General features: G+C 47.2%; 1 protein-coding gene and 1 long non-coding RNA gene across 2 annotated transcripts; both read right to left on the minus strand.

Moving 5' to 3' along the window:
- Positions 1-247: 247 nt before the first annotated feature.
- ARL8B (ADP ribosylation factor like GTPase 8B) lies at positions 248-16,754 on the minus strand. Its single transcript, XM_032698927.1, has 7 exons — positions 16,505-16,754; positions 8,034-8,114; positions 7,375-7,448; positions 6,862-6,955; positions 6,196-6,263; positions 5,897-5,967; positions 248-5,114 (listed from the first exon to the last, which is right to left on the minus strand). The coding sequence occupies exons 1-7, from the start codon at positions 16,625-16,627 to the stop codon at positions 5,065-5,067; spliced, it is 561 nt and encodes a 186-aa protein (XP_032554818.1). The 5' UTR covers positions 16,628-16,754; the 3' UTR covers positions 248-5,064.
- Positions 16,755-18,811: 2,057 nt separating this feature from the next.
- On the minus strand, positions 18,812-24,606 carry LOC116792506. The gene is made up of 3 exons (XR_004359152.1): positions 20,922-24,606; positions 20,355-20,409; positions 18,812-19,007 (listed from the first exon to the last, which is right to left on the minus strand). It is a non-coding gene; the product is annotated as an uncharacterized LOC116792506 (long non-coding RNA).
- Positions 24,607-24,693: the final 87 nt, after the last annotated feature.

Below are 24,693 nucleotides of genomic sequence, written 5' to 3' on the forward strand. Positions count from 1 at the left end.
TTCAGAGAGAAACACAAACGAGACCAACAAATGCTTCCAGCACTTAAAGCAAAAATAATCAGAAATAGGAATTTCACAGACTGACCTCTCAAAGTTGCCCCCATGGAGCAGGAGGCTTATGGTCACTCTCTCAAGATGAAGTTATGCAGTTAAAGCCACCAAATGTTTCCCACAGTTAGATAACGAGGCTTCACATATATTTCTAATAAAAGCAGCTGTCCTACTACAGATGAATATGCAAAAAAAATGGTTTTCAACAACACTTTATTGAAGCACTTCAAAATAATCACAATGATAGATGTTGCCTTTAACAGAATAAAACTTGTCATGTCGTAATTAAAAGGCACTAATCCTGGCACAAAGGTCTACTTACCCACCTTCCACTGTGAGGGAAATAAAAACATCAAGTATTTCACTTCTCCTTTTAAAGAGTATGTGCAAACCTGCTCTGAGTGCCATTCTGTGTTTGTCACTTGAGTGACATGCAAGAGAAAACCCCAATGTTTCACCAAGACACACTTTAACATCCAGCATCTGCAGCCCTAAAGCAACAGAGCCCTCACTAAAGGTTCATGATCTAGTGAGACAAGTTCTGCACTCACTTTTGGGGAATAAAAGCCCTGAAGCACATGAGTGTCAGGCACTCACACATTACTTCTCCTTTAACACGACTGACTGCTTTGCTGGCCATGTCATCTTAGAAATCTAGATAAAATAACCTGATTTTACACTCCCTTTTTGAATTCACACTCGAGTCAGGGTCAGTGCAAGGGCAGGGCAGTGGGGAGCAGTGCTGGGCATGCTGCTGGAGGAAGCACAAAGCAAACCATGACATGCCATTGCACAGCCACAGCAATGACAAAATGAAACCTCAGGAAAGCTAAAAGCTTGATAATCCAGCTAAGCCATACTTCAGGTTATTAGAGATCCCTGCACAACATTCCTCTAATAAACAGAGAGACTGTTTAAGGCATTTTCTTTGGCCTTTCTTCTAGCAGAAAGTGAAGATTATGCAGTTTGATATGTCAGCATCCCAAAAGGACCATCTTTCCAACCTGTTTCCATCAAGATACAAAGAGAAAACATAAAGCAATGAGAAACTAGACTATTCCAAGGAAACAGCTCCACCTCTGGGCATCATTCCTGTTGCCAAGTGGTGGGACTGAATTGCTCTGTGCAGCTGCTCAGACCCTCAGCTGTACTCGGTGATAAGGAGAATTACCCTGCACTGTAATTGCACTTAGAGAAACCACCATCCACACAAAACTGAGAGGACATGAACACTCCAAGGAAACCTTTCACACAGCCTGGAGCTGTGAGTGCAAACACAAACATTCCTAATCCAATCATTGCTGCTCCATGATCACTTGTACTGAATAAACCCAACACCAAGGATTGAGAGTTGATGGCTGGTATAAATCACCAGGACACCAGACAGTGACAACACACCAGGGGCTCAGGAAGGTAGGACTGCTGCCTAACTTCATGTATATTCACCACCAAAAGTTCTCTCTGGCTCAACATTTGCCTTTTCACAAGATGTGCATTTCTTATTATGCCAACGGCCAAGGCCTCCATCAGAGGAGAGTCTCAGGATTATGGCTATTGATGTTAAGTACAGTAGTTTATGTTATCAAAATTCATCCCCCCAAAAGCAACTTTTGTTAGTAGAATGGGACATTTAATCAGCCTTTTTTTACTGTCCAGACTCACTACAGGGCCCAAGACACGTAATCATTATGAGATCTGATGACTAGAACACAGCTCTAGCATCCAAACTCAGCAAACAGCACTGCTAATGCTCTGCACCTCTGCTAGAACACACAAGATTTGACCTTGGCCATAACTGTGCCAGACGAGGGAGCAGTTTTTCCAGTGCAAGGCTGAAAGGTGCTGAGAACAGCCTCCCTTCCCTGGAAAGACTCACCACACTTCCTGTGTCAAAGGGAAGGCAGTTGGGGAGTTAATCAAGCCCTGAAACAGGACCAGTGCAATCCTCTGCGCTGGAATCAAACGGCCACCCCGAGCTCTCCTTCCTGCCACGTGAGGAACCAAGGACATCTGGGAGAACAGTACAGGAATTAGCTGTAAAACCCAGGTGGGATTATTTTGTGAAGTAATTTTAGAGCACACACATCACAGGTGGCCCCTGTGGTTCTCCCCATTTACACACAGAAGTAGAAACTATTACTGAAATACCACTGAAATCAAGCAAAGGGCTGTTGGCCAGTTCATACCACAGCTGATTTACTGAAGTGACTGGTTCTGGTATCAGACCAACCAGGGTGAAAAGCTTAGTGCACTAATCCTGTTCTCAGATTTGTGTCTAGAGGCATTTTGCTTTGACTGTGAACTCCAGGCAGCTGGTTTTGCATGCAGGAAACTCCCAAAGAAACACACACATGTTCTTTTACCCAACACTTCACCAGTCCTTCCCACCAGCCAAGTTACACTGAAGGATGCTAAAAGACCTGCTCTCAGTACTAAAAACTAACCTGTTACAGTTCAGCAAGTTTGGAAGCTTATGTGGAGGCAAGCCCTGAAACAAGACATCCAATTTGTTACCATTAATTGGAAGATGATGACATACAGTCCTATAAATTATCAGTGACCTAAGAGCCATTAATGCAACAAAAGCCTTTGGGAAGAACAGTCAATGAAACTCCAGATTACAATCACAGCAAAGATTTTGTTCCAGACCTCAGTCAACAAAAGCCTCACTTCCCGCTGAGATAAGAATCTTTCTGCTTTAATTGGCAGTGAATGATCAGGCACTGCAAGATTTGACACTTGTGCTAGAAAAACAAAGGTTTTACTCTAGGCTTGACAAGAAAGAAGCTTGCAGACACATGCATGTCTCTCCTGAAAACAGAGCTCCAGAAGGCTGCCCCTACTTCTGACCCCTCAGCTGCCCAGTGCTTTTTATAAACATAAAAGAGCACTGACTTCTGCTGAGGTTGACTAGCTGAGCTTGCACAGGTAAGCTGAGCAAACCCCAGGCCTCAAAGGCAGTTTTATGAGCATTGCACTGGAACAGTTGAGCCACAGAACCTAAATCAGCTCAGGTATTTACCAATCCTTCTTCCCCCACTGTCATCTCTGGGAGAGGAGACACACATCCCATCATGTATTTCCATGAGTTCGGCCACATCAACTCAAGTCAGTCAGTTAAGTGTCAATACAACCCTCAAAACATAAGTTTATTGAATAAAGCTGAAGAGCAGTAAACCAACATATGCATCCACCTAAATAAAAAAATTCACGTATTTACAAAGTTCAGTAATTGTATAAGTTGTTCACATGCAGAGAGTAATGCACAGGTTAACAATTGGTAGTGTTTGGATGCCATAAACGCTGAAAGCAGTGAAGTATATAAACACCAAACACATCAAGTTTAGCTATAGGCCAGTTAACTAAACAGTGACCTGGTCCCCCACAAAGATTCACACATTCTAGTTTAGGTTCCTTATTTTAGGCACAAGCAAGTTTGCTAAATAAAGGTAACTGTAGCAGTTCCTGGCGAACTCGGGACTACAGTAGCAAGATAATTTACCCTCTCCTCTACAGCACCAGAGTATGAATTAATTGAAATCATGCTTCAGAGAACTGAAAGGGGACAAAAAGTTAAAATGCAACTTCAGACTGAACGCAGGCAGCTTGTAGTGTCTGTGCAACAGTGCCAGAGGTGGTACAGAACAGTAAGGCCATGGCAGTCTGCATTAAAACTGGCTTGTCACAGCTGACAGGGACTAAGCATGTTCCCAACCAAAGACTCCCATGGGATGCAAACCACATTGAGGTGAGGAATCACACACAGTGTGAGGCAACACAGGCAGGTGTACCATGGATCTGCACACACGAGTAAAGCTACGTTGACACTGCTGGGTGAACAAACCAGTCTTAACAAGTCTGTCCCTTTAAATAGGCTGAAGTCATTGAGAAAGTAAAGCTGCAAAAACATTGCGATCTTGAGTTTATACACACTTCCCTAAGCTGCAGGAGCTAGTCAAGAGACAGGATCATTGGCTCTCTTGTGCTTTGACACAGTAGAACGTTTCATCTGGCATCTTACAGGCTTTGCACATGGTTACATCGAAAAGCAGGCAGGTCTAGAGTTGTCACAATAGCCCAGGTATTCCATAGCACCAGGTGAAACTGTGCCCAGCCATTCCATGAGCAGGAGAGACACTAGACAATTACACAGATAGTGTGCTACAGGGCAACAACCGCCTGGATACAAGAACATCAGTAACTGGGGTCATGCAGCTGCTCACAATGCATGTTCTGGTTTCAGACAGAGACCACGAGTATCTGGAGAGAGAAGAATGTATTTGAACAAAGCCTGATGTTCCTAGCAATTTGTTTTCATGCTGGAATACTCCAATTTTCGAAGGTTTACAGAACAGTCCATTCCCATCCCCCACACAAATGTTAAACAGAAGCAACAGAACGATTTTAAAAGATGACTCTTTCCTAATTCATCATGAGAGTTTTCTTTTTCAAGTGACAGGATCTCAGCTGTAGATTAGTGATGCTGATCTATGCCTTGTGCTCCCCTCTGCAAACAGTTTCCATTTCTCTGCTTACATACACACATCACATGCATTTGTGAGATAAATCAGTATCCCACAACTCACGCTTAAATGTTTTCTAACTACTGTATGTGGCATCTTACAGAATCTTAATGCTGTCAAGCATCAGCATCTTCAAGCCACTAAACACTAGAAATAAAACACTTGCTGAAAATCATATAAAAACCTGGCCCTGAAAAACCAGAACAGAGTGTACCATCGTAGTTAACATGGTAGAGATATTTTTTTAAAAAGCCCCCCCCACAACCCTCCCACCACAGATGGTTGTAAAATAAATATTTGTGCTGACTTTATCATGACAACTCTAGTTGTTTTGTGACAGAATAGGAATACAAGTCTTCAGCAGTGCACATGAGAAATGAACCGTGAAAAGGCAGATTCTTGATACAGGATTTTTGGGTAGTATCTCATTATGGAGGGAAGTGGACAATTGAGATTATGGCCAACTGGTACTGGAGATTCCAGGAAGACTTCAGCTTCTTCTAGATTTTGAATGCTGAATAAGCCACTGAAGCGTGATATCTACAGAGAGAGAGAAGAGAGGTGTTCAAGTGTCTGTGTTTGTATAACTGGCATGGCTTTGGTACAGGAATATCCAAGCCCTTCTCTAGAGGATGGTCCAAGGCAGATCAACAGGATAATTTTTTGGAATGCTTGCTGTCTGTGCTTTGGATCCTGTAGCTGCCCAGCATCCTTCAAGTAACAAACAAAGTCACTGCTCCAGAAATCCTGGTTCCTCAGTCACCTACACCACTAGGCAAAGGACATCCCTTAATCTGATACTTCCCTATGGCTCCAATAATTTGCCTTTGAACTCCACAAGTTTTAAAGCATTTGCTGTCAGTGCCAGACAGATGCACTGTTTGGCTGCAGTGATTAGCAGATGCCACAGCACAAACAGCAGAGAAAGGTGATTCTTTCAAGGGAATGACTTGAGGAAAAACTTGCTGCAAGTACTTGCCATCCTCACCAAGTGAGAAAGAGGTGAGAGCACCTGATAAAGTATAAAATCATTTAGGCCAAGCTGATGGTGAGACTGGTCAGCTATTTCCTGCAACCTAACCAAAGAAAGGAGCACATTGCACAGGGACTGACATATGTTTCAGTAACTACAACTCTACAACTTTAATACCAGTCAAGCTTCCTCACTGCCATCAGGAGTTATGCTGAATTTACCCACTGCACTCACACATTTGATTCTCTGATTTCCTGAAGTCAGGAAATGTGTGTTTCAGAAGTTGCAGCCCCCCAGCCCATCCTCTGACAGCTCTTCATAAAGTTCAGCATTTTGGGTTAATAGTTACCTATATTATCTTTCTCTTTGCAAGAAATTGAGTAGCAGCAGATTTCTCTGTCCTGAATAGCAGCGAGGTTCCTAGGAAAGAGAGAACATTTCAGCATGAATTTCTCTTACACAGGGACTCTTACTGAGAACCTAAATGCTCCCCTTCACCTTCTCCACATCACTTGTTTCTGTACAATGTTTTTACCTCCTGTTGCTGGGTTTTCTGCTTTTACATGCAAGCTTCCTGATTTAATAACAACCTTATGTACATGAAATTACTGAGTTAAAAAAATGTTTCTTAGGAAGGGTTAGACTTACATCTTTTCAATTAGCTGTTTCTCATCCAAAGCATTAGGAAGGTCTCTCTTATTTCCAAGTACTAGAACCTGAAATCCAGAGAAGGAAATGGTTGCAGCTTTGCTTCAAAAAAACAACAAAAACACAAAACCCCCGAACTCCACTTTAAAGGAGCCTCACAAACAGTCTGCACTTGCCTATTAAATCTAATGGAATGAGATATTCACTATTAAACCAGATCAAAAAGGCAGCCTGACCTAGTCACAGGGAAAGTGGAGGTCCAAATAAATTGTTCTGTGTAAAGAGCAAGCACAGAAACACATCAGCTGACAAAACTGAGAACAATCCCAGCAGATTTTCATGTGAGATTCCCCAAACTTAATTTACACTTCTGTATTACACTCTGGTTAACCTTTAGACAAGAGCACCAACTCATACTGTGGAAACCTCTAAACTACTGTTTTAATTTTATTTCTTTTTTTTTTGCGGGCACTGAACAAAATAAGATCACTGAAAGATGGACTGAGGTCAACAGTTAGAGTTAAGGCACTGGGGGCAGGTGTTGTTCATGCCTACACTGACCAGTAAGGTCAGGCCTTACAATTAAGGGTTCAAGGCAGACTTCAGAGTTGCTCAAGTTATGACATTCCTCAAGCATTTAATACTGTTTAAGGTGATATTACTTACAGGGATTCCTTGTAACTGTGGCTTATCTAGAAGGTTGTGCAGCTCATTTCGAGAGGCTTCTATTTTTTCACGATCTGCAGCATCTACCATGTAGCTTTAGAGAGAATTTCAGGTTAGGTCAGTGAGACTGAGCTCCTTCAGAAAAATCAGTCTTTCCTTTACACTGTCAGGTTTGAGCACATTCAACAGGGCTTTAAACAAAGCCAGGGCTTCTGAGCAAAGAATGTGGTTCTTTAAAAGAAAAAATTCTCTAAGACCAGAGTAGAAGGAAGATGCTTTGAGTTAGACAGCACTGCCGCCCAGTTCAGACAGGAAGGAGTTAGTACTCCAGATCAGAAAGATAAAAGAACAACCCATCCCGAGCCCTGAACTCAGGGGTAAAACAGGTCAATCTGGCTGCAGTACAGTCTCAGAATTACAAGGAGAACTAGGGAGTGAGGCATGCTCTGTTAGGAGGCTCACAGAGAAGAGCAGCACACTGGAGGTGAGTAGGAGCTGAGGGAAGGCACTTACACAATAGCATTAACTCCTCTGCAATATCGCTCCCACATGCTCCGGAACCGCGGCTGCCCTCCTATATCCCAGATCTTGAGGCGAGGGAAAAAGACAATTTAGCCATGCACTATTTTAAACATGTCAGGCACAGATAAGACAAGAAATCAAAACACAGTTTCTCCTTTCTCCTTAACCAGCTGCTGGACCCCTCCCATGTTAAACCAGAACTAATCCCTTGTACAGCTGCTCAGATCTCACAGCCCACAGCAGGGGATGCAAACTAGAGCACCTTGCAGCAGCTGCAGGAACACACCTGGGGACTGAGGTTACACACTGAGGTACATGGGAAACTGTGATACACTGACTTAAAACTCTGCATTTGATGTAAGCAATCCTGATGAGTAGAAAAGCAGCATCTCTGGGCCCTAAACACTCAGATTAAAGCCAGACAGCCTTATCACAAGATTGCTTTAACTAGTCCATGAACCTGGAAATCACACACAGATTCTCATTTAAGAAACTCCATAAATAAACATAAATGTCTTCTTAAGCTACTTGACAGATTTAGCTGAGCTTCTTCAGTTTTCTATATTTGTCCCAAGGCTGGAAGCAAAACAGAGCAAGCATGTACATTTTAAACTAGAAGCTGAAGACAACAGTCAACAAAGGCAACATACCTTTATCGTAACATTACCCTTTGTAACTTTCCTCATGTTGAAGCCCACGGTAGGAATCATATCTTCACTGAACTGACCCGACTGGAAAAAAAAGAAAGTTAAATTTAGTGCTTATCTGACACAGCTGGTTTACATAGTAAAATATCACAAGCTTTTTCTAACCATTTGCCTTCCAACTGAAGGCTTCACAGCCAAGAAGTCCTAAATAATATATCCATGTGTATTGAAGTCAGTCAAGTAATTTCTTACAAGCACTGAAATAATTGTTCAAGCCTTGAGGCAGTCAGGGTGCAAAGTTACCTGGGAGAAGTGCTTTGCACAGCTTAACAGATGGACAGCCAGGACAAGGACAGGAAAAAAACCATTCACCTACTTCTGCTGGAGCCAACTCAGGATCTCCCAGTTACCTGGGAGCTAGAAATATCCAGAAGCTCTCCCTCTGATGCAAGCTACTCTACAGACAGCATTCACAGCAATAAATCACCCACTGGAGGAAGCCTCCAACCCACAGGTATGGGGTAACTCCCTGAGGAGTGTTAGAAGGCTGCAAAGTGGAAGGACCTGCCGGGTCAGCTTCCTGCCAGGCTGCAGTGTCCAGCTTGTTCAGCACTGGGAAAGGCAATGAAATGCAGCTGGACAGTATTTGAGCCTGCTTCCACCAGACATTCAGCATCACTCCAAGCTCTGGCAGAACTGCTGCAAACAGCAGTGCATTAGAGAGGTTCCCCAGTGGCAGATGTTTTACTGTCTGTTACCCTTTTATCTGTAGCAGCTGGAGAGCCAAATTCCCAAGTTCCCAGCGATCTCCCGCAGCCAACCCAGGAGCCATAACAAGTGTTATCAACACCAGATTTCTGCCCTGCTCCCTCGGCTGTTTGGCACAGGGTGAATCACCACAGTGGCCATTATGAAGCTCACTACATCCATTATGTGTAATAGAACCAGACAGTCAATGAGATTTGAGAAAATTAAGGTCGATCCAAAAGCATTCAGTTGTTTAATTAGGGTGTGATATCACAGCAAAGTCTGCATCTCTCCCTGATGTTGCAGAGAGAGGCCACCCCAGGTTTAAAGCCCTTTGGGATCTCTGGAGCAAACCTCACACACCTCAGTTAGGGCCCAACTGCCATCAGCTGGAAGTACCAACTAAGTGTGACCAGGTGGCCAAGAAGGCTAGTAGCTCCTGGTTTGTATCAGGAGCAGGGTGGCCAGCAGGACCAGGGCTGCACAGAGCAGTTTGGATCAGGCTCCTGCAGCACTGCTCCTGAACACACTCTAACCTTTCTAACTCAGCAAGGTGCCCGGCTGGATGCCTGTCCATCAGCTCCCCATTCCCGAAATCCCCGTGTCCGAGCTGTCCATTCCATCACGTGCAGCTCAGCAGCTGGTGGTTGGCTGTGCTTCCACAGCTGATGCAGCTCAGTTTGGCTCCTGGAGCCAGTGTTGCCTCTGAAGGGTCACTTGCCAGGTTGCTCAAGCACCACTGCATTCCTGCCTCCACATTCCTGCCTCCACAGTCACACCCCACACCCACAACTCTTCTCCAAGCTCTCCCAGGCTCTCCCTGAACCTCCATCTCTGTGCTACTGCACATTACCCCATATGCTGCCAGCTATTCCCACTCAGATAATTCCAGATCCTTCACTCGAGAGCTGTTCCTATCAACAGGAACTCCAGGAATCTCCCAGACTGTGTTCCCTCTGCTGTGTTGTATTTCCAGCAGATATCTGGGAAGCTGAAGTGTCCTATGACAACAAGGCCTAGTGATTGTGAGACTTCTCCCAGCTGCTTAAGGAGTATTTTGGTGCCTCTTCTTCCTGGGTTGGGTGGTTTAGAACAGATTTCCACCAGGACATCTGCCTTGTTGGCCTTCTTCCCGATTCTTACCCATAAACAACCTTATCATGACCATCATCAAGCTCTACACAGTGCAAACACTCCTGACACACAAGCCTATCCCAAAGCCTCTCCTTTCCTGCCCATCCCTCTGCAGGGTTTATAGCCCTCCACTGCCATCCCACTAATTACAGCATGTTCAGTATCAAGTTCTCTCACTGCTCTTTTAGGATACAAATTCCTTCAGAGTGGATCAGCACCTCATTTACCATGTATTTAATGTAATATTGCAGAAATTACTGTGACCCACCACAAGAAAGCTTTTACAGAATCTTCTGGAAAGCTGCTGCACCTTATATTCCTTCCCAAGTACTCCCTACCCACGCTGCACATCCCAAAACTTGTTCTGACTTGCTTAAAACCTCCACTGCAGAGTCCTCAGTTACACTTGAGTTTCAGTGTCTGTTCTCTGCTTTGCAGAGGGACAATCCAGCACTGCCATGAGCACACTGATCAGCTCGGCTCTTCATTTGGAAGGCCTCCCTCCGATGGGTGGGTGTTCCTCTGCTCACAGGCACTGCACCCAAAGAAAGCTACTGGCAGTCACCTTCTCTTTTCAGACAGGTCAAAAATTGGTTAAAATGATTGTAGAGGATTTAGCAAGCAGGCAGTGATCTCCTTTGATGGATTCTGCTACTGCATTCAGCTGGCTTGGCCCAGAAACAGTTCTCTAAACCCAGAATTTAGGGAGCTTTTGTTTACTACCTCTACAGAAGAAAAAAGCCAGGAATTCAGCTGCAACTTAGAGTATTCATATGCAAAAAGCTACTCACACAGCAGAACCAAAGGAATATGCCTTTATTGGAAGGCAGTTCTGTTTGAATCACTTCCCTCCAAGAGCAGTTACTCAGCCCTATCCCCGTGTGCTCACAATATGATGCTTTCTCCTTCCAAAACAGGCACCAGCTTTAAAACACGTTTGATATGCACAGCAGTACTTTCAGTTCCTGATCACAAAGCCTTTGGCTGCTGCCACACACAGCAGCACTGCCCAAGAGTGGTGCTGACAAACCCAGAGGTGCCTTATTTTCAGCACTTGTGCCCGTCCCACCAGGCAGACACTGCACTCCCTGCAGGGCTCCTGGCAGAGCAGCCCCGTGTCCCACCAGTGATTATGAATGAAGCTCAAGCTCCGAGGTCACACGGCCCATACAGAGCTAACACAAACTGAAGGTCAGCAAACAAACTTAAATCCAGCCCCTGTGTGGGAGATAAGGAACAAGGAGACTAAACAGACTGAATTTCAGAGGCCTCATGCAGAAAGAACCCATGGGACTGATCCTTGAGCCTCCTGGTTTAAGAGATGCTCCCTTTTGGATACTCAAAGCTCCTGGAGAACCCAAACATGATTTTAGTGCAACATGAACCCATTTACGTGGATGAGTACTTCTGCTGGATAAGGATTATTCAGAGCAGTAAAACTGCTTCCAGACTGAACTAAGTCCCTGCACTGTACTCCATAAATCAGTTTGGGTTCAGCTCACCTTGTATCCAGTACCAGCACTAATCCCCACAGACACCACAGCAGTATCAGCTACAGGGACAGTTCATTTCCCAGAGGAAAACTTGGGACAAGAGTTTAACTTGCCATCACCTGACAGTGTAAAAGGGATGCAAGTTTAGTCTTTTTTGATACTTTGTTAATATTATAACATGCTGCTTACTAAACCTACTATTTCCAGTTGTCTTGAGTCAAAAAACCCAAAACAAACAAAACCACACTGGCTACTTCATCTGCCTCCCCACAGCCATAAGACTCAACTTCCAGGGAGCTACACAATGATAGAGTGGTTTGGGTTGGAAGGAACCTTTAAAACTATCCTCTTCCACTCCCTGCCATGGGCAGGGACACCTTCCACTAGACCAGGATGCTCCAAGCCCTGTCCAGCCTGGCCTTGTCACCCAGACTGTCAGCACCAAGCCCCCTAAGCAGCTTGATTTTGATTCCACAGCCTGCACAAGGACATTCTTTCTATCATCAGAAAAGGTCGGGGCACCCTTTAGTTTGCATCTCATAAAGCTGATGTGATTCATGACTGTTATAGGACCAATTTCTTCACATAGGCCTTGTTACTACACAGTAGAGATTGTTCTGTCTTTACTCATATTACTTTTCATCCAGCTAGAAGAGATCACAAACAAGCTTAACCAACTAGTAGATAACATCAGTGGAGTATGGATTCCAGCCAGGACACTCCCAATCCACCTGAACCAGCATATTACATTAAACCCTGCTGTTCATCCCTAAATTTCTCTTTTTCTCACACTAAGAAAAAAACACCACATCTCTCAGAAATCTCCTCTTTAAAAAATAATTTTAAAAACAGTGTAATTTTAGCATATCAGGCTACCCCTACACTAAGCCTCCTCTGCAACACTCATAGCCTCCACCAAGCCGTGCATCATAGATGGACAAATCAACTGTCTGTAGTCCAGTTTCCTTCTGGAAATACTTCAGTGTTCCAGCTACCTGTGACCAGTTCAGAAGCCTGACCTCTAGTTTAGAAGCTTCAATCCCTGTGGTCTCACAGTCCCTTGAAAGGCTTCACAACAGCACCTCCATGAATGACTGCTGCAGAAAGCAAAACAACAGTACGTGACAAGAAAAGGCATTTTTATTTCCCCAACCCTATTCCATGGAATATTTAAAAGGACATGGGCCACTTATCATGTACCTACCACAAAAAAGGCATATTTCTCTCTAGAAGTCATTCATGTAAGAGCTCATTTCATGCCTCTGACAGTCCCTAAAGCATCTTTATCAAGGTGTTACTACTTAGAGCTCTTCCATTTCTTACAGAATGCTCTGCAGGAACCCAGGACCACGACAGGAAAAGTAGATTCCAATTTCAGTCACCTGTTTCAGCCCACCTGGGGGTACAGCAAGCAGGACCTCAAAGACAGAGCATGAGTCACCTCCTGGTGGCTTTATTAGCTAATGAAGTGATGCAATGCATTTCAAGAGACTTCTGCCATTAAGAAACACAACACTTCAAAGTGTATCACCCTTCTCTCCTAGCTACTCTGTATGAAGTGACAACACGTGGGATTTATGGCCTACCTGAGTGTTCCAGAAGGCACTAAAACAGCAGTGGAATTCTCTAGAACAACCTTTTTCCACACTTTGCCATTGTGGCTTCTTTAAGTCAAAGTTATTTATAATACTCATGAGGCCAGAGGGAAGTCACAGCTCCCAGCTGGCCAAAGGAACCTTTTGTTGAGAGGTGCTTCAGGAATTGCCTCTCTCTAGAAACCAAGGCCTCAGTCCAAGGTGTGTTGGATATTTCAAAGTTAAAAAAACAAACCACACTAATTCAGGCTCTGACACAAATCCTACAAAGGGACCTTATTCACCCTGTCCCCACAAACAGGCTGACTTTAGCTCTTAAGCCTAACAACTGTATGGGCGGATCAGACTAACGAGCTTCAGTCTTCCCGTGCCAAACACCTGGATCGAGGATCAACCCACCAGGCTTCAAGGAAAACTTCTAAAAAAAGCCAGGAGATGCCACTCTTCCATGAAATACCCCTTTGAAAGGGAACAAGTGCCCCATTCTCCAGCAGCACATGCTGCCCAGGCTGGGAGCAGAGTCAGTTTACTTGAGTCATGTTTCAGTTGCGTCACGGCCGAGGAGGAGCTGGGGCCCCTCCGTGCCTCCCCACACCAGCATGGCCAGCACTCCCAGCTCCACAGCCAGGCTGCAGAAAGGCTGGAACACCCACGAGCTGCAGACATGCAAACGGCACCAGATACTGCAGCCTCTGTAAATAATGGGCATTTCCAGCGCTCGGATAAGGAGCCGACAATTCCAGAGGCGATCCCGGGATGACAGGCAGTTTCTCCAAATAAGAGCCACAGGCCTTCCACATTAGGGAAATTAGGACCAGGAAGAAATGATATCCTCCCTTGTGAGCAAGTTTACTCACGCACATGGAAAACTTAGGCTTAATATCTAATTAGAGACAGTGACTAATGTGGAGCCTCAGCAAAGCAGAAGCTGCATTAGCCACATCCAGCTATAACGAGATTGCACTGCTAAGGCTGGGTTTTAAACCTTCCTGTCAAACTGATCCCAGAATGGTTTGGGTTGGAAGGGACCTTCAAGCCCATCTAGTTCAAGCCCCCTGCCACGGGCAGAGGCACCTTCACTAGACCAGGTCTAAGCTCCAACCTGGCCTTGGACACTTCCAGGGATGGGGCAGCCACAGCTTCTCTGGGCAACCTGTGCCAGGGCCCCACCACCTTCACAGGGAAGGATTTATCCTTAATATCTAATCCATCTTCCCCATCTCTCAGTTCAAAGCCATTCCCCCTTGTCCTATCACTCCACGCCCTTGTTTGGTCTGATTACAAACCAAGTGCTTGTTTACACTGAAGGAATAAATATGGTCCAAACCCAGTACCAATCTAGAAGATTATTCTAGAACTGGACTGTCTGCCTCTCATGCAGCAGTCAGGCCTCCCACTTCAGCAGCAGTCAGGCCTTGCATCAAGCTTCCTTGGTTGAGTTTCCCTCTAGTTCCATATGCCTCACTTGATGGGCAGAGATTACATTAGAGATTTATATTGGATTAAACTCACTATTGTCGAGACTGGTAACGGCCCTATTAGACAGAACACAACCTACTAAGCCATACCAAGTTCCTGATGTGCAATCCAGCTTTTAGAGGTATCCTACAGGACATCTTGCTGTGTCATTCCTTTCATTTTAGTTTTAAGGAATCCCAACAGCCTCATCCATCCAGACCATTAACAGGCCTGCAGAGAGCAGTTATTCTTTTCCCGCGCTCGTTCCCAAATGCAGCCTCTGAACAAAAGTCAGTCAGGGAAGCAACTACCAAGTTATCTCTGCATGCCATGGACAGCAGTACTTCTCTAAAAAGCAATATTGCACTGATGACTGAAGCTTATGCTATTTTTTTTTTAAATCAGTAATAAAACCCTGAGCAAGTCCCCTCTCTCTGTTTTTTGTAAAGAGTTCATAGATGTCCTAATTAAAAGCTTCAGAAACGCAAGTTGCTGCTTCCAAACCAAGCCAGCCAACGAGGCTGTGTCAGCACACACAACAGGTTCCCTATTTCACTGGGTTTTGCAAGGCTCTTTGAATGACAGTCAGATAAATGTCTGGGTGTGATCCTAACACATGGTTGAAACCTTGCAAAATTCAACCCCCGGCAAAGGAAGCTGGAAACTGATGTCAGCTTTACTTAGGAAAACTTCTACCACTTGAGACAACTCGGATGGACTAAACTGATGTGCAGCACTGCTGCAATTCTGAACTGCTCCACATATCTGCATAGCTTCACAGGTAACTCCCTGAACATGTGCTGCTGGCACTACAGAGAGGCAAAGCAGTTCTTTGTCAAGTACCATCACCATGAGGACTCCAGCAGACAAAAAACCTGCAGGGTAACCTCAGAGCCCCAAGCTGCAGGAACACTCCAAGCAGTATCAGCTCAGCAGCCAAAGACCGAGGTTGTTCAACAATTTCAGAGCTCCATGTTTAGAAACCCAAGCCCAGAAGTAGTGGCAGTGTGTGAAAGAACAGGCTTCTGGCACTCTTGGGTTAGTTCAGCAACTTTCACATAAAAACTAGTCAGAGAAAAGTGACCTTTGATGGGGGCAGACCCATTTCCCATGATTATCAAGGAGCCCACTGAGTGCTCACACCTGAGCTACACAAGACCTTGGTTACATTTTGCCATCAGTGTACAAGGATGAATTTCTTCAAGAGAACAGAAGTCCTTTTCCTATCCAGCAACTCACTCACCTGACACTTAAGTAAATACATTCATAAAAATATTCCATAGGGTTATGGAGACAGCCTCAAAAAACCCCGAAAGACAAGCTGAAGGTCTGCTCCCTGTAAGGCTGGAGACATCAGCTCTCATTCCAGGGGCTCTGGACTCAGATCCCTCATGCTCCCTGCAAACCCAAAAGGCACCCCAGCTTCCCATTCCAGTCTCCCTACAAGGGCTCCCAAACTTGTCTCCTGGAATGTTTTCCATCACATATATCCACAGAGCAGGACACTGGTGGAGCCAACTAAGCCATTTAGGTAAAGCTACCCTTTATCTCATTCAACAATGGAAAGCTTCGTGTAGGAGGAGTTCCACACCCTTCCTTCACTTGCTCCAGGCACACCACCAGATCAGCAGGCCCCAGTGCAGCACTTTGCTGCTCTCAGGTTCGTTAGTTGTACTTCTGAAGCAAGCTGTACCTTGAGAGAAAGGAGATTATTTGATACAGGCTACAGCAATCAGGATAAGCAAACAACTGAGAGGAGAACCGTGAGTGGGTGACACCTCAAACCATTCAGGACACTGACACGGTCGAAGGGATGAAGCAGCTGAGGACACACAATGTTATCTCCACATTTGCTAAGCCCAGCCACACCGACACACGGCTGCAGGGCCGAGCCCTGGTGTGGGATCAGTGTCCCATCAGCACGCGAAGGTTCCCGGAGGCACAGCGGCTGCCGGGGCTCCCATCACACCCCGCGGGGCACACCCGCTGCCCCCCGCTCCATCCCGGGGCTCCGGGCCGGGCTCGGCCCCTCCCGCCGCCCGCTCACCGCGATGACGTTCACGAAGGTGGTCTTGCCCGAGTACTGCAGCCCCACCAGCGTCAGCTCCATCTCCTCCTTCCAGAAGAGGGAGCGGAACCAGTCCAGCAGCCGGGACAGCAGCGCCAGCATCGTGGCGGCGGGCGGGCGGGCCGGGGGCGCTGCGGGCCGGGCCGGGGCGCTGCGGGCTGGGCCGGGCGCTGGCTGCGGCGGGCCGGGCTGTGCCGGTCGGGGCTGTGCGGTGCCGGTCCGTGCCGTGCCGGGCTGTGCCGTGCCGGTCCGTGCCGGTCCGGGCTGTACCGTGCTGTACCGCGCCGGGCCGGGACACCCGCGCTCGCCGCCCGGCTCCCCCCGCCGTCACGTGACCGCGCGGTCACCGGCACGGGCCGCGCGCCGCCGGCCCCGCCCCGCCCCGCAGCGCCCCCTGGCGGCCCCGCGCCACGGGAGGACCGCGGGGGCGGGGCCGCCATGGCGGCCGTGAGGGAGGCGGGCAGTGCGGCCGTCCCAGCACCGCATCGGGCAGGCGTGTACAGGGTGTCCGTCCGCACCCCGCGGAATCACAGCATCACTGAGGTCAGAAAAGACCTCGCAGATCATTGAGTTCAACCGATGACCGAACACCACTTTGTCAACCAGACCATGGCACTAAGTGCCATGTCCATTCTTTCCCTGAACACCTCCAGGGGTGGTGATTCCACCACCTCCCAGTCCATTCCAGTGTCTAATCACCCTTTGTGTGAGGAAATTCTTCTTGATGTCCAACCTGAACCTCCCGTGTGCAACTTAAGACAATGATCTCTCATCCTCAGCCCATCATGGACAGGTGTGGCTGAAGGGCTGTCAACTCACACCCCACACCATCACAGCATCATGAAGGTTGGAAAAGACTTCCAAGACAATCGAGTCCCCCCTGTGCCCCATCCCCACCTTGTCCCCCAGCCCAGAGCACTGAGTGCCACGGCCAGGCCTTCCTTGGGCACCTCCAGGGACGGTGACTCCACCACCTCCCTGGGCAGCCCCTTCCAGTGTCTAATCACCCTTTCTGTGAAGAAATTCCTCCTGATGTCCGACCCAAACCTGCCCAGACTGTCCCCTCCATCGTGGGCATGTGAAGGAGGTGTCTGATGACACCCTCAGCCCCACCATCACGGCGGGTGCTGTGAGGGGGAGTCTCACCCCTTCAGGGCTGCTCCAATTCAGAGCCGCCCACAAGCCCAATCCTGTCTTGCAGAGGACTAGAGATTAAAAAATATCAACCATAATATTTCCAATTATTTGCTGAGTGTTTTTAAAGCAAGTGCAATACAAAACTTTTTGTGTGCTCATAGAACTGCCAGAACTGAAGGAAAAGCCCACTTAACCTTTTCATTCCCAGTTATTCTCACATAACTAGATGTTCTCTAGAAGTTCCTACCAGGAATCCGTGCATTTTGCATGGACCTTTTTGGGTGATTTTCCAAGGATCCTGCTGCTGCACTGGTCAGGTCACTGTAACTGGTTAATTCCCAGCCACATTATGCCCAAATTTACAAATCGTGCTGCTCCAGCTCTCTGGGGAGTTACACAGAGGTTTGTGCAGTGAGGGGCCAGGCAGGAGGGACACAAGCTGAGCAAATGGAGGTGGAGCTGAAAAAACATCATGAGAAGTCTACAGGATACCCAAAGAACATTTACCATTCACTTGAAGCACAGTCTTTTTCTTCGGGATTTCTTATCATGTTGCAGTAAAACTTTCATTACTCAAATTAAGAGCTATGAATGGATATTAAACAGGATTTTTTTGATTGCCAGTGGGTTGGAAAACAGCTATTGTTTTGCACTGGTTCTCAAATTCTTTTACAACTATTAAAGAGCTAAGATAATGCGTGAAGGATGGAGTGGGCTACCTAGATACGGACATCCTAGCTCCAAGTGGGGTGGGAGAAGAAAGTCAAATAGTTTTATGGAGGCTGAATAACGAAGAGAGAGGAGCCAAGCAGCTCAGATGGTACAGAAAAACACCCAGGGAGACAGTAGCATCAGCACCTGGGAATTTTGGGTTGTTTGGTATTACTTACATTTGCAAAGACCAGCAAATACAGCACCAGGTATAACCCAGAGCCAGCTGATGCTAATTGGCCTTTCCCTTTATTTTTTCCAGAGGAATGCTACAACTTAGCTATCCTAGCCCCTGGCTAACAAAAATCCCATGCAGGAACTGCTTTTAAAGACAGGCAGACTTTAAAATAGATATTTTAAAGATATTATGATATTATTTATTTATATGAGAAATTATATATTTATTTATCTGATAATATTATTTATTTTATCTTTAGAGTATAAATTTTAAAGATATTATGTATGCAGCTGGCAGACACCTTTCTACTCCAGGATGGAGGGAGAGCAGCAGCACCTGCAGCTGATGAATTTGGGGAAGCCAAGCACAGTGTGCACACCCCTCCCGAGGTTCCATGCTGTTTCTGGGACACTTGCAAAGGCTTCTCCTTCTCCATCGCTGCCAGAAGAAAATTGTCTAAATCACACAGAAAAAAGGTTATTTCTCTGAGCCAGAAAAATGGGTGATATAAATTTCCTCTTCAGTGAAACAGGCGTAAAAAAGCAACTAGAGTGGGATGGGTATAAGAACACCTGGACTGCACACTAGGGCATGACAGTCTGGAGGATGTGGATCCACATCCCGAGGATCCCCTGTGCCCAGACTGGCCCTGGATCCCCCTGGCAGCTCCCTGGCCTTGGGAGAGCTGCACTAATTGGTTCTCCCTGCAGGGCCTTAGGCGGGAGAAATGGCAAGTGCTGCACGCAGAAAATAAAGCCCGTTCCCACCCCTCTCTGGCTGACAGCATGCTGGGAAGGCACTGCCTTCAAATGCCATGGCTCTGCCCCGCTGAAATTAGAAATTCCCAGCTTCCCAGTGGCAGGGAAGGCAGCTGTGCATGTGCTTTTCCACCCCAAAGCACGCCTTTCCTTTGTATCCATAAAAAGCCAACTAATATACTCCTTCCAATTAAGCTGTGATATGAACTGCACTTTGAAAGTTCTTAATCCATTCTCTGGTTCATTAACTCGGAAAATTTCATCCCCATGGTTAGCCCTATCAGAGAGCATGGAATGCCTGGCACCAATTAGTTCTAATAACGAGCTAAATTGTGCACAGATTTCGGAGTCTGTCATTAGTATGAGAAAATGGGACAGCTCCTTTCAGAATAGAGGATCTTACTGGGCGTTCCTTTAATTTGTCTTTGGCGAACAACTCCTCCTGCAGACAAAGAAACTAATTGATTTGATGAGTTACAGACGCCTGCTGGGTGGCACCTCCCCTGCTGCCGAGCGAGGAGCCGCAGCCAAAAAATAGTGTCAACATTACTCTGAGATGTTGCTTTCCTGCTTGCTCTCGTTCCTGTTCCGTTGCTTTAAGGAGCGTCCTGTTTGTGCCGCCAGTTTGCTCGGACACTGATTTTCTTTCAGGAGTTGAACTGGAAATTTGTAAAATAAAGAGACTGTGGGTGCCTCCCAGGCCAGGAGGCTCCCTTGTCGAGGGAGGGAGAAGCTCTTGGATTTGGGGAAGCTGAGGAGCTGTGAGGACAAACTGGAGCCTTGCTGGGGGCTGTTTCTAGCTCCTCTTTTTCAAGGCCCACTTAAAATATTCTCAAAAGAAACAAAGGTAGATGATAATGGTTGTGAGATACGTGTCATCCTTCTCTTACAAACACATAAAGGAAAGGGTAAAAGATTAGTGGTCACTTCTGAAGAGATGGACATTAAATAACTGATGGTTCCTAAACCTACCGCAGCCTGTAATATAGTGTCTTCACGTCATTTTACTCAGGATTTTTGGTACTACCACAGTATAAATACTCACTAAATAACCTGAAGAAGCAAAGGAAGGATTTCACTGTGTCTTCTTCATTGCTCTCCTGAAAAAAAATTAAAGTGTCTGTTGTGCTGTTAGTGCTTGAGCTAAACCAGAAATATCCCTTTGCCTCTAAGAAGGAGACATGCCATGAAAACTAAAGGATAACTTATTTCCTCAGAGATGTTTGCATGCTGCCAGCATGCCCTAAAGTCCTGCCTCTTTTCTGCAGCCCAGGACAGCACCAAGTCTTTACCACAGTGGAGAGCAGAGGCAGAGAAGGGGAGAGAGGTGTCCGTGAGGACAGCCCAGCCCTGCTTCCCCAGGGACGTGAGGCGGGCAGCAGCGTGACTCCTGACGTGAGCACACGGATCTTATTTCCCGGTGTCATGGGATCACGGGGTGACAGAACGGTTTGGGTGTAAGTCAGAGGGGTGCCTGCTTGAACCCCGGGTTTCCATATCTCTGAGAGTGCTGCCTGCAGGTGAACCCAGGTGAAAATCCTCATCTCGTGCCACTGAGGCGACCTGGTGTCGGGTTCCTCGGGAGGCATCACCTTTCATGCACCTCCTTTACCTTCGAGCAGTGTAGCAGCGTGGAAACGTGGCAGCTCCTCAGTTGGCAAGCTGTGGATTGTCTGTCACTGCCAGGGAAAATATAAATGATCGCAGGCACTTTAGCATTTCGATTTCCTAGATGCTGGCAGACACTCCGCAGCGTGAGCTGCTGCATGCAAGTGATGACCTTCAGGAATGCTGGCGTCTCCCAGTGGCGAAGCAGCAGGAGCATGAATCAGCAGAAGGGAGCAGGGAAAAAAAAAGATGGTTAAAAAGGAGCCTGCTGTTTGCAGTAAGTTTAAAAAAATTTCCTCCTGGTCCTCCAGTCAGATTTATTAGCAGCGACCTTGGCACTTGCAGAGCCCCCTGCGCAAAAGCCAGGCCCATGCTTGCGGATTTATTGCACAGTCGGGGCCTTCGCCAGCCCAGTCACCGCATTTCACCCTTGCTGTAATTTAGATCTTAAATCCAAAAGGAAACAAACCCATTCTTCCAGTCTAAGCACAAACAGCCTCCAAGTGAGGCTCTGAAAGATGAGCACAGAGCCCTGGGCTGTGCGCAGGCATCTGTAGGACCAGAGGAAGCAGCACCGCAGGGGAATGCAGAGCAGGGACTTCTCAGGAATTCTTGGTTAGGCTGAACCATGAGCCACCCACCCAGGGAGCAGGTGAGGGGCGAGGAGAGACATTTACTCCAGCCTCTGATTTGAAGTAGAGCTCCCTACCAGCTGCTTGGCAAGAACCAGACAGCACTGCAGCCCCTTCCTGGCAAATGCCACTGCCCATGGTTGCCATAAGTATTTCAGTACCTCCAGTGTGTTTTGCACCTCATGCCCATCAGCTGTGGCCCCTGGGCACCACCTGGGCTACAAAGCCTCTCTGAACCCAGTGTCAAAGCACTGCCTTTGTCTGTGCAATTCTGTTTAGTAACAGTTGCGATTCTCTGCCAGCTGTAAGACCCTGCCACATCCTCAGGACCTGCCTGACCACACTGTCAGGTGCTGTCCCTGCCCCACTCGCCCATGGGGAGTGGGGTTGTGCCTGGCACAAATGCAACGTGGTCCCAATTTCTGCACGGGGTCTGGCTGTCCCCAGCAAGAGCCCTCTCAGCACGGCCAGCAGCGGGTGAACCCCCAGTACAGCCCAGGCTGGCTGCCGCGATGTCCCTTCTGGGTCCCGGGGACCCCTGGGCCTCACTTGTGTTCTTTGCACATTTATTCCCGCTTTTTCTCCGCGGCCACCGGGTGCTCTGCTGCCTTTGCTTGGACTTTCCAGCAGAGGGGGATGCAGCCTCACCGAAACCGTCCTCCTTGCCCAAAGCCTTCGAAGATGCCTTCACCTTCATCCTCACCCAGGACCTCCCCTGACCTGGCAGTGCCCGCACCCACACCCCAGCCCTCCCCGGGCACATGGGCACCGCGGGGTCCAGCAAATCTTGCTTTGAATTGCACAGAATAAATCCAAAGCAGGGGATTTGATCAGTGCTGAGCTGTTCACGAGACACAAACGAACACGAAGAACACGTCAGCCCCAGCCTGCCCAGTGGGACCATCTTTGGGGCTTTGTCCCCAGTGTTGTCACGGACAAGGGGGGAGAGAACCCTGAGAACTCGGTGGCCCTTTGAAATGAGGGGGAGAGAGGGCTGCAGACCAGGTGCCGTGAAGCGAAGCACAGGAAGATGGGAGTTTTCGCTCAGATATCACTGATGCCCACGCTCCTGCCTTGTGGGGAGGGAGCATCCAACTTGCTCCAGGTGTGAGGGGCAAGTCCCAGGTGATGCTTTTGTCTTTAGTGGAGGAAGAAGCAACACATCTACAGGTACAAACAGCCTCCCATGAACCCAGTCAGTTGAGCTGCACTGATCTACTCAACTTGTTGCCTCAGCACTTGGTAGGAGTCCTGAACCGAGCAGGGGGAACTTCATGTATGTCGATGCTGAAACCACTTCTTGCTCAGGAGCAGAAGGGAGCACCTAGCCCGCTCTGCAGCCTCTCTTGCATTGGATTTTGGGTGCTCTGGTGTCTGTATTGTCCTTTGTCATCTCCTCTGGAAGTCATGTTCCATTTGACAGAGCAGGACTGTCTCAGGGAGCTGGGCATCTCGCACGCTGTCATGTCAGAGAGCTGCACTTCAAGGCTATTTCCTATCAAAAGCTCCTTCTTCCAGCCACCCAGTTATTTTCTCCTTGGCTAAATCATCTGAAAATAGTCTGCAGCCATCCTAGTTCTTCCTGCTTTGTATGCATGAGCAGGAAAGAGAATTTAGGATTTTGCTGTAATGCCATACACAAAAGCCTGCTGGAGTGCATCACTTTGATTAGCTCTTATTCTACAACCAAGAAAACAGAAAAGAATAAAAATAAGGGAGAGCCCAGCATGTGGCTGCTGTGTCTTACTGCTTCAAGGCTGCTCGGAAAATCTGCCTGGTTGCTCGGGGCCCTCATCAGTGGCATATTTGTGCATATTCCAATAATTGGTCGGGTTTTATCCTCTTAATAATGAGAGAAAGAAAGGCAGGAACACTGTAATGATTTGCTCACTAGCGCATCCCAAAACTTTGACTCTGGCAATATACCAGCCCCATGCCTGACCCCGAGGCCTCCCCTTTGCTCGGTCACTTACTGCAGGCAGGTGACCCCTCTGACACCTCAGCACTCCACAGAGGGCACAGCAAAGCTTCCCAACTGCAAACAAGGCATCCCAGCTTGTGGAAGTCCAGTATGGAAAAATTTGATTTAGATCTGGGAATTAAATTAGCAAAAGGGATGAAAAAGAAGAAAAATACCTCACATCCAAGCACACATCTTTGGCAGAATCCAAGGCTGGAAAAAAGTGTTGGGCTGTGAATTTTGCAGACAGCTCTGATGTGTGATGGAATGGACCGAACTCCTTGTTCTAAACTGCCTGAACTTTGAGGATTTGATGCAGATCCAGATTTTATATTTCCATTGGGGCCTTTCTCATTAAAACTAGAAGCAGAAGGATCTCGTTTCCCTGCAGAGGCTGTACCAGATATTAACCTGTCCCCTCTTCCTCTGTGCACTGGCCCCCTCCTCTTTATCCTCTCAGTTTTTGTGAGTCTTTGTCACAAGGCACTGACAAACCAAGTGGTCCTGGTTCTCCTCAGACATAGAGCACTGCAGTTCTGAAAAAATGGGCTACAGAATTCAGTGCAAGTCTCTGCATATGGATTTTTTAAATAAACCTAATCCAAATAAAGCTCATCCGAAGCTGTGGGCATTCAAATCATGTCTAAAAACACAAGAACAGAGCAGAGACAGAATGTGACCGATGCTTCCCTGCTTCCCACCCAGCCAGGCGAGCACCAGTCATGAGACTCACACAGCTTAAATCCCACTGTTACACTTTCCCACCAGACAAATCCTACTTTATTAAACCAAAGTGCAAGGGAATTAGCAAAACCGCCTGTTTCCTTCACACTATAGTATATATAAGCAACCTAATCCATACGCCAAAGCTCCCACCGCTCTTAAAACCCCTCAGCTGGGAATTCCCGTCAGCAGCTCGCAGTCTCCCTCCTGTCAGCTCGGGATTACCTTTCCCTAACAGGGCACGGGAAGGAGAAAAACACGTGGGCACCTGCCAAATTCATCCCTGCGGCTCTGCTTCCACGGTGACCCCCGGCTGAGGGAGAACTGCGGGGATGGGCGCTGGGGCAAGGGGCACACACCAGACTAATTAGTGCTCGGCTTTGCTCGTTAAAGAGGCTCCTTTGGCTGACCTGACCAAATGCTTCCCACTGTTTCGGTCTGTCCCACGGCTGCTGGGTCTG

This window comes from Chiroxiphia lanceolata, chromosome 11 (assembly GCF_009829145.1).
Source record: "Chiroxiphia lanceolata isolate bChiLan1 chromosome 11, bChiLan1.pri, whole genome shotgun sequence".
Lineage (NCBI taxonomy): Eukaryota > Metazoa > Chordata > Aves > Passeriformes > Pipridae > Chiroxiphia > Chiroxiphia lanceolata.

Bases quoted from the DNA above. Each gene is read 5' to 3' on its own strand.
- ARL8B (XM_032698927.1), bottom strand. From the start codon at position 16,627: ATGCTGGCGCTGCTGTCCCGGCTGCTGGACTGGTTCCGCTCCCTCTTC. The intron at 8,115-16,504 runs GTGAGCGGGCGG...TTTTTTTTCCAG, and splicing joins CCTTCGTGAACGTCATCGCG to TCGGGTCAGTTCAGTGAAGA. The intron at 6,956-7,374 runs GTAAGTGCCTTC...TTCTCTCTAAAG, and splicing joins AGAGGAGTTAATGCTATTGT to CTACATGGTAGATGCTGCAG.